The 12,376-nt window shown below is 52.2% G+C and overlaps 1 protein-coding gene across 4 annotated transcripts; it reads left to right on the top strand.

The window, feature by feature from the left end:
* The first annotated feature begins 852 nt into the window (after positions 1-852).
* SNX20 (sorting nexin 20) lies at positions 853-11,949 on the top strand. Of its 4 annotated transcripts, XR_014774718.1 has the most exons (5): positions 853-964; positions 5,205-5,346; positions 6,959-7,110; positions 8,900-9,936; positions 11,625-11,949. XR_014774718.1 is itself a non-coding variant. In XM_084757906.1 (4 exons), exons 2-4 carry the CDS (start codon positions 5,217-5,219, stop codon positions 9,566-9,568), a joined length of 951 nt encoding a protein of 316 aa, XP_084614032.1. In that variant the 5' UTR covers positions 853-964; positions 5,205-5,216; the 3' UTR covers positions 9,569-9,990. The 4 variants fall into 4 exon arrangements, 3 of the variants coding, with proteins under 3 accessions (XP_084614032.1, XP_084614033.1, XP_084614034.1); XM_084757906.1 differs by lacking the exon at positions 11,625-11,949 and having other exon boundaries at positions 8,900-9,990; XM_084757907.1 differs by lacking the exon at positions 11,625-11,949 and having other exon boundaries at positions 860-964; positions 5,208-5,346; positions 8,900-9,991.
* The last annotated feature ends 427 nt before the right edge of the window (positions 11,950-12,376 follow it).

The raw sequence follows: 12,376 nt of genomic DNA on the forward strand, positions 1-12,376 counted from the left end.
AAAGGTTCTAACTTTTGCGCCTCTCCACCCTCTTTCCCCTAAGGCCACACACACTGGTGACCATGAGTGACATCCCTGTGCTGTGACCTATCTTCCCTGGAACTTTCTGTCACTAATCGTGGACATAGCTTAGATCTGAATGGGAACCCGGAGGCCACCCAATCCCCTTCCGTGTCTAAGCACAGGCTCTGCATCCCACCAGCTCCGTGTTCCAAGCGGAGCTTGGACTCAGTTCTCCAGTCTGTGAATAGAGCACGGAGGTCTCCTGTTGTGCCTAGCTCATAGCGAGTACGATAACTATTCAAAGGATGTGTCTCCAAGTCCTTGTGTTGGACTGTGATTCCCCAGCACCATGGGTTTCGGAGGTGGAACCTTCTGAGGGGTGACTGGCTCATGAGGGATTCTTACCATAACTGTGAACCTGGGGTATATAAGGTAGGCTCCCTCTTGCCTGTCCACCTTGTGCCGTGTCGTGTCCCACGTGGCAGGTGAGCCCTCCTAGACACTGCCACTGTGCTCTTGGATGTCTCAGATCCAGAACTACAAGCTAAAGAAACTCTTGGTGTGTAATTGTTTCAGCCTGTGGTCTTCTGTCATTGCCACGGAAAAGGACTAAGATGAAGGACTTTGAGACTGACTCTCCGAATGCCAGAGATTGTTCAGGTGTCTAATAGGTATCAAGGTGCTGAGGGCTGTTAGGAAGTGGGGTTAAACTGCTCTCTTGTAGATGGCCTGCCTGCCTGATGGACTACATGCATCTGTCTATGGGGTTGCACAGACATTTTTCAGCAGCCAATAAGCTGGGGCCTCTGAAGGAGGTTATTCAGCCTACTTCCTGTTTTCAAACAGAGAACCAGAAGAGCAGCAAGCGCTCTGCCGTCTTGTTGGACCTTGCGAAAGAGACCGGAGTGGGACATGTGACTCTCCTGGACCTCTGGAGCCCCCCAAAGCCTGAAGATCCCAGGTCAGTCAGTGTTTGACCCCAAGCTCAGCTGGCTTCTACCCACTGACCTCCTCGAGAGACCCTCTGGGAACTCCCCGGGGAAGGGGCGGGAAGGATCAAGGCTGTGAGGAGCCTCTATCTATAAGGCTTGCCTTAGAAACCAGGGGCAGATACCCATCTCCAACCTCTAACCCCGGCACCATTCCAGTTCACAGGAACAAGGCTAGACCTGTGTTCCTCAAAGAGTGGAACTGAGGACCTTGCAACGGGGTATAGAATCCAGAACCCACCCTAGCCCTATCTGGGTGTTGTGAGGTAGCAGGCTGCTTTTGTTAAAGCCCCCAACTGCTTCCTCTCCCCCCATCCCAATGGGGATTCTGATGCACACCGACATTTTGGGGGAGGGGCGCTTCCTGTGGCAAACTTCACGGGGAAGCACCAGGAGCCCCCATCCCCCCACCCCACCCCCACCCCGGGCTCTGCTCACCCTTCCCTAGCAGAGCAGGCAGGGTGGGGCGGAGCCCTTGGCTGACCCTCCAATGAAGACCTCGGGGAAAACTGCCCAAGAAAGAAAGGGGCTTCAACTTAACCTGAAACTCCCGCAGAGAGGGCTGCCACTCTGGGTATTTTCTTCCCCCTCCTTTTTGAATGGGTGCCTCGCAGTTCTCCTGGGAAGGGGGAGGGGCTTTTACTGTATCCTCCTAGACACTCGTTGATCTATGACCCCTGAGAAAGATGGTCTAGGCTCTGCAAGTGGCCCTGTGTACCCAGGAGGAGGACTGAAGAGTGCAGGAGCCCTTGAAGTAGAGAACAGGAGCCGAGACCCCCAGAAGATGAAGAGAACGGGAGCCATGCATAGGAACTGGGGGTGGGGGTGGGAGGCTGGGACACCGTTCTGTCCTCTGGGCCAAGTGCAGGTCCCCAAGCCGTCAGTACCAACATCCGCAGTCCTCTCTTGTGATGGGTAAAATCTCTACCACTGTGGGCGTGGAGAGGTAAGAGGGCAGCACCCTCAGAACCCTCCGTCCCCCAGGAGCTTGGCAACAGGACTAACTTCTCCTTTCTCACATGGAGAAACTGAGGCTTGGCTATGGTTGGAGAGCAGTCAACATATCCCTTTTTTTTTTTCTACTTGCCTCTAAATGTGTGACTCCCGGGCTGTCCTATATGAGAAGACATCCAGGAACAGCTTTGCCTGTGGCTTTGTGTTTTATTCTAAGGTCCTGTTTCATGACAGCTCTTTCCAGGTCTTTAGTGGAGCACGCAGCACAGGCGCACAGCACAGGCACATTTCTGAGGTCTTCCTAGAGCCTGTGGAAGAAGTCCCCGCTTCTGGCATGGCACAAGCTACCCAGATCAAGAAAAGAGATCTGGAAAGGCCTGGACCACTAAGGCTACTTCCACATGCCTCCACTCACTTCACAGAGTACCTACAGAAAACACGAAGTCCCTGTTGGAGAAGTCAGGCACACTGTGGCACACACCTGTAATCTGTTAAATAGGACAATAAATCTTGCTTTAGCGCTGAGCACAGTGGTTCTCAACCTGCGGGTCGCGACCCCTCTAGCGTTCACACATCAGGTGTCCTGGATATCAGATGTTTATATTACCGTCCATAACAGTAGCGAAATTAGAGTTATGGAGTAGCAGCGAAATAATTTCATGGTTGAGGGGCTCACTACAACGTGAGGAACTGTATTAAAGGGTTGCAGCCTTAGGAAGGCTGAGAACCACTGACTCAGCAGAACATGAGGGACCCGTCGCATCATCATTTAACAGTGGGATAAGGCTGGTAGCCACCCTTCCCAGAAGGAAAGGGAAAAATGGAAAACAGAAGGTAATAGCAACTTGCCCAAGGACCACACTCCGTCAGGATGGAGGCCATGTCTCCTGACTCCTCCACGGGGCTGAGGGCTGAGAGAGCTTAGCAAGGCACACAAGCCATTGAGTATTTGAGCATAAACCACACTGGACCAGCCAAATCCTTGTTCTGTGCCTCAGTTGGCCCATCCGTAAATGTGAGGCTTGATGGAGGGTCCCTGATGGCGCTTATTGGAACACTACTTAGATGCCACTCAGAAAACAGCCTAGGGTCCCTTCATCCTGCCGGATCAAGAACAGCCTTCCCTCCCCCAAACCCGAGGCACAGGCTCAAGACCCACCAGCTCCCCTAGGCCAAGCCAACGAAAGTCCTGAGAGGGGGCGAGAATGACACCATTGCACCCCCTTTGAGTTCCTGTCCTGTGGTGGTTAATCTTGCCAACGTAACTGGATTTACACTAGCGTGGGAGCTGGGTGTGTCTGTGGGGTGTTTCCATAGATGACTAAGTAAGGAGGAAGGCTTTGCCCTGAACGTACCTATGTAGCACCATCCCGAAGGCTAGGAGGAAAAGAGGAAAATGTGGTTCAGTTAGGATTTCCACTGTCGTGAAGAGACACCACAACCAAGGCAAACATTTAACTGGGGCTGGCTTCCAGTTTCAGAGGTTCATTCATGGCGGGAAGCATGGCAGCATGCAGGCAGACATGGTGCTGGCGGAGCCTAGAGTTCTACCTCTTGACCCTTAGGTAGCCAGGAGGGGGACTGGATGTGATTCACACTGGGTGTAGTTTGAGCATATAAGACCTCAAAGCCCCGCCTCCACAGTGACGTGCTTCCTTTAACAAGGCCACGCCTCCTAATAACACCACGCCTGTGGCCAAGCGTTCAGACACACAGTCTATGGGGTCCAAACCTATTCAAGCCACTACGACTGGTAAAGGCATTTGCCACTGAGACTGATGACCCAAGTTCCAGCCCCAGGGCTTGTGTAGTAGAAGGAGGACACATACTCCTGTAAGCTGCCCCATGACCTCCACAACTCTTCATGCGCTGTAGGGCATGCACACACATGGAGCATGCATGCATACCCACAAACACACACACACACACACACACACACACACACACACACACACACACGGAAAAAAGCAAGAGGGACATAGGAAAAGCCTCTCTTAATGCAGATGCATTCTCTCCCCTTTCTCTTCCTCTCCCCTTCTTCTCTCCTCTCTGCTTCCTGGCCCCCTGGAGGTGAGCTGCTGTGCGTGGCCCATACCCTCCCACCATGATGAGCTGAGAGCTGGGACTGAGCAAGATAAACCCTTTCTCCCTTCAGTTGCTTATGCCAGGTATCCTTGTCAGCGATTAAAAGAAAACCTAACATGTGTGCCTACAAGGATGCCCTGCCATTTGTTCCTCCGAGAGAGTGTCTTTATTTGTAGCTACCTGTACAAAGCATCCATTTCTAGGGTTATTGATTTCACTACTGCTTCTCAAACATCTCATGCATGTCACCAGTCTGTGAAGGTGGATTCCGATATTGTACTCATTTTATATAAGACTCTGAGGCATAGAGACGCTGGGTGAACCGACAGCTACCAAGGTGTCCATTTACTTACGTGCACAGACCAGAGCCCAGAGGCCTGCTGGCCTGCTGTCTGCCTCTTGTCCACTTCTTGTCAGAGCAGGTTCTGGAGTCAGCCAACATGGGCTTGTGTCCCAGCCCCCACCCCAGGCCTGGCTCTCAGCCTCTGTGTCTCAGTTCCTCACCGCAAAGTGAAAATAGAAACTGTCTCTGCAGAGGAGGAGGATCAGATTGGGGGCAAGCAAAGATGCATCCACGGCCAGTGTGTCTTAGAGACACTCCCACTTGGCTCTTTTGTACACTCACCAACCAGAGACCTTCGGCTTGACCCGTTTCCTTATCTCTTATTTAGCAGGAATGTCAAAGTTTTGTGGGAGTTCTATTAAAAAGGAAGTGTGAAGAACCAGATGAGATGACCTGGGAATATTAAATATTTGACTAAAGGTGGATAGATCGGGGGGGGGGGGCGGGGTTTGCACTGAAGTATAAAACTGAGTGGCGGAACATTCCTCTGGACTAGCCAGTATCTTTCTCCTAGGTAACCCCCAGGGTTATTGCTGTCACTTGACAGTACATCATGTGAAACTAAATACTACACAGTGTCTAAATACTACACAGCAACTAAATACTACACAGATCACAACCCTAACTCAGGATCTGTCTGTCCATCACAGGGGGAGGCTCGGTTTGATCTGGCTGGGTGGGCAGCAGAGGACCCAGCAAGGGGACCAGTGTCATTCCTCCCCTGCCCGCCAGCATGGATTACAACTAGAGTCACATGAACCCCAGGAACTTCAGGAACTTCAGGAACCCCGGCACGAGTTGCCTCTCACTTTTCTCTCTTACACCTCTAGTAGCCTTGGAGCATGGCAAGCCCAGAGCATCCTGGGAGCCCTGGCTGGACAGGACCCATAAAGCAATGTACAACAAGGAACAGACAAGAAGCACCACCCTCAGGCCCAGGCCTCCCGTGCCCAGGACCGGAAGAACACTTAGGTAAACTTGAGGTTCAGTGACGGGGGTGGAAGTCAGAGCAAAGATGTTTGAAGCACTTCAGTGGCTGCACAGTTCAAAAGTCAGGCAGCTATCTTAAGTGGGGTCACCTAAGCAGCCCCAAGACAAGGATTTGGTGAAGCCTCTTTATGTGGGATAAGATCCTTGAAGGCAGATCGGCAATTGGGGACAAAAGCTGCATCCTGTGTAGGGGGTGGATGATCACATGACTGGGGAAGGTGACTGGGACTCAGTCTGGATGGGGGTCCATGGGAAGGTGTAAAGAACACACCTGAATTGTGCATCCAAGGGACAAAGAAACCAGAGATTTCCAACGTCCCTTTTTGCAAATGATGAGGGAGACACCTGAGCATGTTGCTGTGGTCCTAGAAAGGCCCCAGGGTCCTGAGATACAGGTACTTCCCTCAGGAAGCCAATAGCATGTTCCAGAGCAGTGGCTGCCAATGGGTCCTGGCCTGGCATTAACAATATCTGCTATAGTGCCATCTCCTGGAATAATCTCTCTTTACACTCATTTAAGATGGGGTGTGCATGAAAACTAAAACTGATCACTCTCCTAGCCTTCAAGCTCAGTTGAAAGACATTGGTGAAAAATAATTAGAAGTGCCACGAAAAGTCCACTGGAACAAAATGGGAGGCACTTACTCTAGTATCAAGAGGAAGGGGTGGGGGTGGGGGTGGGGGTGGGGGTGGGGGAGTGACAGGTGAGTCAGGTCGTACAAGATAAGGCTTTTACAGGCTTTTGCCTCTTGCATTAAATGCACAGTTCTTTATGCAACTGTGTTGGAGAAAAACTAAGCAGATTCTTAGAAAGGCGTGGGGCTCAAGCGGGGCTTAAGAAACACTGTGGGAAGCTGGGCAGTGGTAGCACACACCTTTAATCCCAGCAGTCGGGAGGCAGAGACAGGTGGATCTCTGTGAGTTTGAGGCCAGCCTGGTCTACAGAGTTCTAGTCAGAGCTGCCCAGAGAAAGCCCTATCTTAAAACAAAAGCAAACAAACTGTTGGTTTCCAGGCAAGGAAACAGGAGGTCTGAGTTTAAAACAGAGAATCACAGGTGCACCCTGGGATGAAACTGTCATTATAGCAAGGGCTGAAACATGACCTCCTCAGGGCTTCCTCCCCCATGCTGATATGCACTAAGGGGCTCCACGGTCACCTGGGGAGTACACGGGTGGGTCCCTGTTTGTCAGGAGCAAGTGGTTACAAAATGGTCCATCAGCAGGCCAGAAGTGGGAGACACAACACCCCGATACTGCTCTTCATAATAAGCAGTCAGAGTGCTAGTTTGGTGGTGCTGGGTGGTGGTTGTTGTTATTTGAGACAGGGTTTCTCTGTGTAGCTCTGGCTGTTATGGACTTGCTTTGTAGACCAGGCTGGCCTCGAACTCACAGACATTCACCTGCTTCTGCCTCCCAGAGTGCTGGGATTACAGGTGTGCACCGAGCCCGGCTGAGTGTTGGGATTTTTTGAGGTCAACACACTAGGTAGATTCCCAGGGCTCTGGCTGATGCCCCAACAGTGAGAGGGGGAGGGCAGTCCTTGCCCAGAGGGCACAGCCAATTGCAGATTCCTTAAAGGCACTGTCCCTCCAGAAGCCGAAGACGGCCCCAGCTCCAACTCCAGCATGACCACGAGGGAGCTACAAGAACAATGGCAGAAGGAGAAGAGCCGCTGGAGACACGTCAGGTTGCTCTTCGAGATCGCCTCAGCCCGCATCGAGGAGAGGAGAGTCTCCAAGTTTGTGGTAAGCAGAGCTGAGAGGTGACAGAGCCCCTTAAATCCCCTTCTGCATGTCCTGGGAAGGTCTAGGGAGGCCTCAACCTTCTACCCATGCCATGACACACTAATCCACAGTCTTCCAGAGAGCTGGAGGTTTCAGGGTACCACTTGCCCAGCTCCATGAAGATTCGAGATGTGGGAGCCACGTTCCTCCTGATCCCACGACGCCAGCTGTTTATCACCTGCATCCACTGATTCTAATATGCCCGCCAATCATTAATATTTTCTTGGTTTTTATTTGACTTGCTTTTTTAAAAAAAAAACAAAACATTTCAATGAAAGATCAGTTTCACCTGACACCAAGAAAAAACAATTACAAAAGTAAACACAAAAGAATACTCAGCTCTGTTACTAAATTCTAGCTGCTAGTTCTGGCTGTGAGAAATTCCCTGCTGGGAGCTGTCATCTTTGTGAGCCTGGGCCATCAGCCTGTCGTAGGACAGTAGAAGAGTCACACCAACCATCCCCACCTCCCTGGGACCAGGACGCTTCACCACGCCTCCTCCCCGGGACCTCATTGGTAGTACAGTAACAGTAGCCACCAGTGCATGCTGGGCACAGCTCTTCCTCCTATCAATGAGTTCATTCACCCACTTAATCCTCATTTAAAAAACAGGAACTATTCCCACCCTCAAGTTAAGGATGGGAAAACTGACGTTCGAAGAGGTTAAATTACAATGTAAGACTACTATGCCTAAATGTGCTCTGCCTGAAATGAATGCCCAGGTGTTCCACATAGGCTCTCCCGACTCCAACCCACACTTCCCAATTTTTTCTGGTTTTTTAATGATTAAAAAGCCAAGAGATGGGGCTGGAGAGATGGCTCAGAGGTTAAGAGCACTGACTGCTCCTCCAAAGGTCCTGAGTTCAATTCCCAGCAATCACATGGTGGCTCACAACCATCTATAATGTGATCTAATGCCCTCTTCTGGCCTGCACGTGTACATGCAGGCAGAGCACTGTAAAAAGCCAAGAGAGACACCAGCAAGTTCCTGTGCTTTTTCCTCCAAGATGCTTCTAAGCACTGCTACTCTTAAGAAGCAACATTTGCCATGAACTACCTTTATCCTTTTACTGATGGCTAAGCTAGTACAGCAGGGAAGCAGGAACGTGGTGTGGGAGGCGGGGTAACGAACCTCAAAGTCTGATATACATGTATTCGTGAAAATGGCAAAGGGCCAGCCAGATGGCTCAGCCTGTGAAAGCACTTACAGCCAAGCCTGTCCACCTGAGTTCGACACCCAGAACCCACATGGTGGAAACTGAGAACCTACTCCCACAAGTGTCTGATCTACACACACACACGCGCACGCACGCACGCACGCACGCACGCACGCGCGCACACACACACACACACCAAATACAAGTAAAATGTTCATAAAGAAAATGTAAAATCTAACATTATTACCTTGTATAAAATGTGACTTTCAGAATGGCATGGGGGACAGTTTCATGGGGGGAGTGGGGCGGAGGGAGAGAGACAGAGACAGACAGGCAGACACTGCTGCCAAGCAGGGCACACCAGCAATCTCAGTACTTGGGAGGCTAAGGCTCGTCTACACAGCTAGTTTTTGTCTCAAAAACAGATGGCCTGGGCTGAGGCTGTAGCTCAGTGGTTGAGCGATTGCCAGACTTGTGCAAAGGTCCTGGGTTCCGGTTACAGGCAGCTCGTGGGGGCGCGCATGCACACACCCATGCACACTCGCGGCTTGCATTCAGGTGTGCTGAGCCTAGCCCCTGCGCTCTGCCTGCAGATGTATCAGGTCGTGGTGATCCAGACCGGGAGCTTCGACAGCGACAAGGCGGTGGTGGAACGGCGCTACTCGGACTTCGAGAGGCTGCAGAAGGCCCTGCTGAAGCGCTTCGGGCCGGAGCTGGAAGACGTGGCCTTCCCGCGGAAGCGCCTGACCGGGAACCTGTCGGCCGAGACCATCAGCGAGCGGCGCCTGGAGCTCCGCGAGTACCTGCGGCTGCTGTACGCCGTGCGCGCCGTGCGCCGCTCGCGCGAGTTCGCCGACTTCCTCACGCGGCCCGAGCTGCGCGAGGCCTTCGGCTGCCTGCGCGCCGGCCAGTACGCGCGCGCGCTCGACCTGCTCGGCCGCGTGGTGCCGCTGCAGGAGAAGCTGACGGCGCACTGCCCCACGGCCGCCGTGCCCGCGCTCTGCGCCACGCTCGTGTGCCTGCGCGACCTGGAGCGGCCGGACGAGGCCTTTGCGGTCGGCGAGCGCGCGCTGCAACGCCTGTGGGCGCGCGAGAGCCACCGCTACTACGCGCCGCTGCTGGACGCCATGGTGCGCCTGGCCTATGCGCTGGGCAAGGACTTCGCGTCGCTGCAGGGCAGGCTGGATGACACGCAGCTTCGGAGGCCCACGCACAGGGGCTTCACCCTGAAGGAGCTCACGGTGCGGGAGTATCTGTCCTGAGCCGGCCTGACAGGTGCCCTGGCATCCATCGCTGTACTAGCTCTCCATCGCTGGCTGGCTGCTTGGTGTCTTTTTTTTTTTTTTTAAGGTGAGGACCCGTTGCAGGTGGGCTTTGCTGAGCAGCTTTGGACAAGCCCCTTTTTTACGGTGGTGTCTGATGAGCAGAGGGGCTCCTGAGACCCCCGGAAGAGCCATCTTGTGTCCTTTAAGTGCTACGTTCTCTCCAACCTAAGCCCACAAGCTTAGCTGTCAAGACTTTGCAAATACTATGGGCCTTAACATCCCGTGGTGGGAAGGACTTGCCTACCACACAGAACGAGTTCGAGGCCAACTCTGGCAATGTGGTGAGACCGTCTCCAAATAAAGAGGTCTGTGAGACTCTTCTGGTTCAGTCTCCAAGAGAGGGAGGAAGGGAGGGAGGGAGGGAAGAGGAGGAGAAGAAGAAAAGAGAAGAGAGGGCGAAGAGAGAGGAAAAGGAAGTACCTGTTTTTGTAGTCAGCCAGGGGAGAAATCTGCGGAGTGAACATGCAACACACTTCCTCAAAGCTTGCGCCCTCCTGCTGCCCCGGACCTTCCCTTTGCTCCTGTCACCCCAGCATCAGCTGCTGCAAACGTTTCCACCCATTAGCCCCAAAGTCCTAGCTCCTCCCCTTAGCATCACCCACTCAGTGAAACAAGCCATCTAGTGCTCCTCAGGAGAAGCCTCTCCTCTAATCCACCCCCAGGGTGGAGATTGTATGATTCTTTGAAGTTATAAGGATGTTGGGGAGTCGGGTGTGGGAGTTCAAGTAGGGGAGGCTGAGGCAGGAGAATCACAAGCCATATACACACACACACACACACACACACACACACACACACACACACACACTGCCTAAGGCACTGTGGCCCTGGTGGTGTTAGTAACTGAATTGATGGTAGGGATGCCCAGCCACAGTGCCCAGGGCGGATTTTTACCCATAAGGCATCTGTGCCTTCAACAGCTTCCCCAGGCCTTGTACACAGAGAAGGAAGTGAATGTGATAAGGAATGGGCTTTGGGAAGTAAAGGAATCCTTAACAGCTCCCCTTTTGACAGTCACTGCTCCTGGAACCTCTCTGATAAATTGGGGTGCTCTTGATGAAAACCTGCTGTCAGGAAAAGATAACCTTGGACTTCATGGTGGAAACGGTCTGGACTAATGACCTGAGCTGATGGTACTGTCTGGTGTGGAGACTTAACTAGCTGCTGAAGTCAGGGTTAGTGAACCAAGAGACCAAGACACCACTTGGGTTGGTTTGTGGTGTAGGAAGAGTTAGGTCTTCCAAGATGGGCCACGAAACTGCACCCAAATCTTGTTCAACAGCGACCCCTTGTGGCAACTACCGTAATGGTCCCGTGAAGGTCTTTCAAGAGTGCCTTCCCTCAAGCGGCTTTTCCAGGAAGACACTGCCAGTGGGAAATACTGGGCTTCTTGAGAAGCTGGTTTTATGGGGAATTAAGGCATTCGGTGGAGAAATAAAAGCTGTGTCTGTCGTGGTGATTCTGTAGGCTATTTCTTCAAGACTAAAATAAACTCAATAAAATACAACAAAGAATACAGTGCCCTCTAGAGAGAGCTAAATAGGACATTGTAGGGGGGGAAAGCGAGTGACCAAAGAACTAGATTCTCATTGCAAGGTTCAAGACTGACCAAAACTTCTGCCACGGTTTGAATATCCCCACCAAAACTCCCTTTGAACTCTAATTGTCGAATATTGAGAGGGCAGAAAGTAAGCCGGAAGTGGTGGTGCACACTGCCAAGGCAGGAGGACTGTGGGTCCCAGGTCAGCCTGAGATGTGTAGTAAATTGCACTTTAGCCTGGGCTGTGTATCAAGTTCCAGGCCAGCTTGGGGTGTATGTCTGAAGACAAGGAGGAAGGAGGGGGGGCGGATAGACACTTTATATTCAAATATGGTATCTGGAGGTGTCAGCATTGGGAGCATGAGGCCAAGCCCCTGCAATTGCACTGGTGACCTCATCCGAGGAACCTATCTGTTGAGCCTTGCCCTGTGATCGCCTGTCTATCCTTATCAGACACAGCCCTTGACTTTGGACCTCCAGAACCAAGAGCTGAGTAAGCCGCCTCTGTGCTCTTATGAATTATGCAGTCCACTTGTATCAAGCTTCTCAACAGAAAATGGACCCTATGACGCCCTGCAGCCAATGGCAACTATGACATGAGCGAGATAAGAAACCTCTGAGACTTTGGACTGCAAACTAGCGCCTGCCCACACCCGAGGGCTGAACAAGCATATTTCGCTCCAAAATAGCTCAAGCAGAGAGGCAGGGTTCAAGTCCTCTCTGAAGGGAGATGTCCTTGGGGCCATAAAGGAAATAAACAAGAAAGTGTGCATCTCAAAACTATGCATGGGTCACCCGTTCGGGGAGTATGAGTAAATTTATGCAGATGCACGGATATGAGGAGGTGGGAGGGCGATCAGTGTGTACCTTCATCCCCTACATGAAGGTGCTCCTGAGAAGGACCAGTCCCACATCGGGTGCAGGGTAGGACTTGTCCTGCTTACCCGAGAAGGGATGGATGCCAAAGGCAGCTTCTGGACCTCTGAACTTCTCATTCGGAGAAATTCGAACCAACATCTGTCACAGCACTTAGAGCGCCACCGAGAGACCAAAGTTTGATCCCACCAAAGTTCAATTTGGTGAGCCCGATGACTTTATTGAGTTTACTTACAGAGCGCAGGTGAGGGGTTACTTATAGGGTGTCTGTGTGTGACCCCCCCCACCCCCCCACCCCCCGCCGCAAAGCGATGGCACCATGGCAAAGC

Source organism: Acomys minous (assembly GCF_964271855.1).
Source record: "Acomys minous genome assembly, chromosome: 14".
NCBI lineage: Eukaryota > Metazoa > Chordata > Mammalia > Rodentia > Muridae > Acomys > Acomys minous.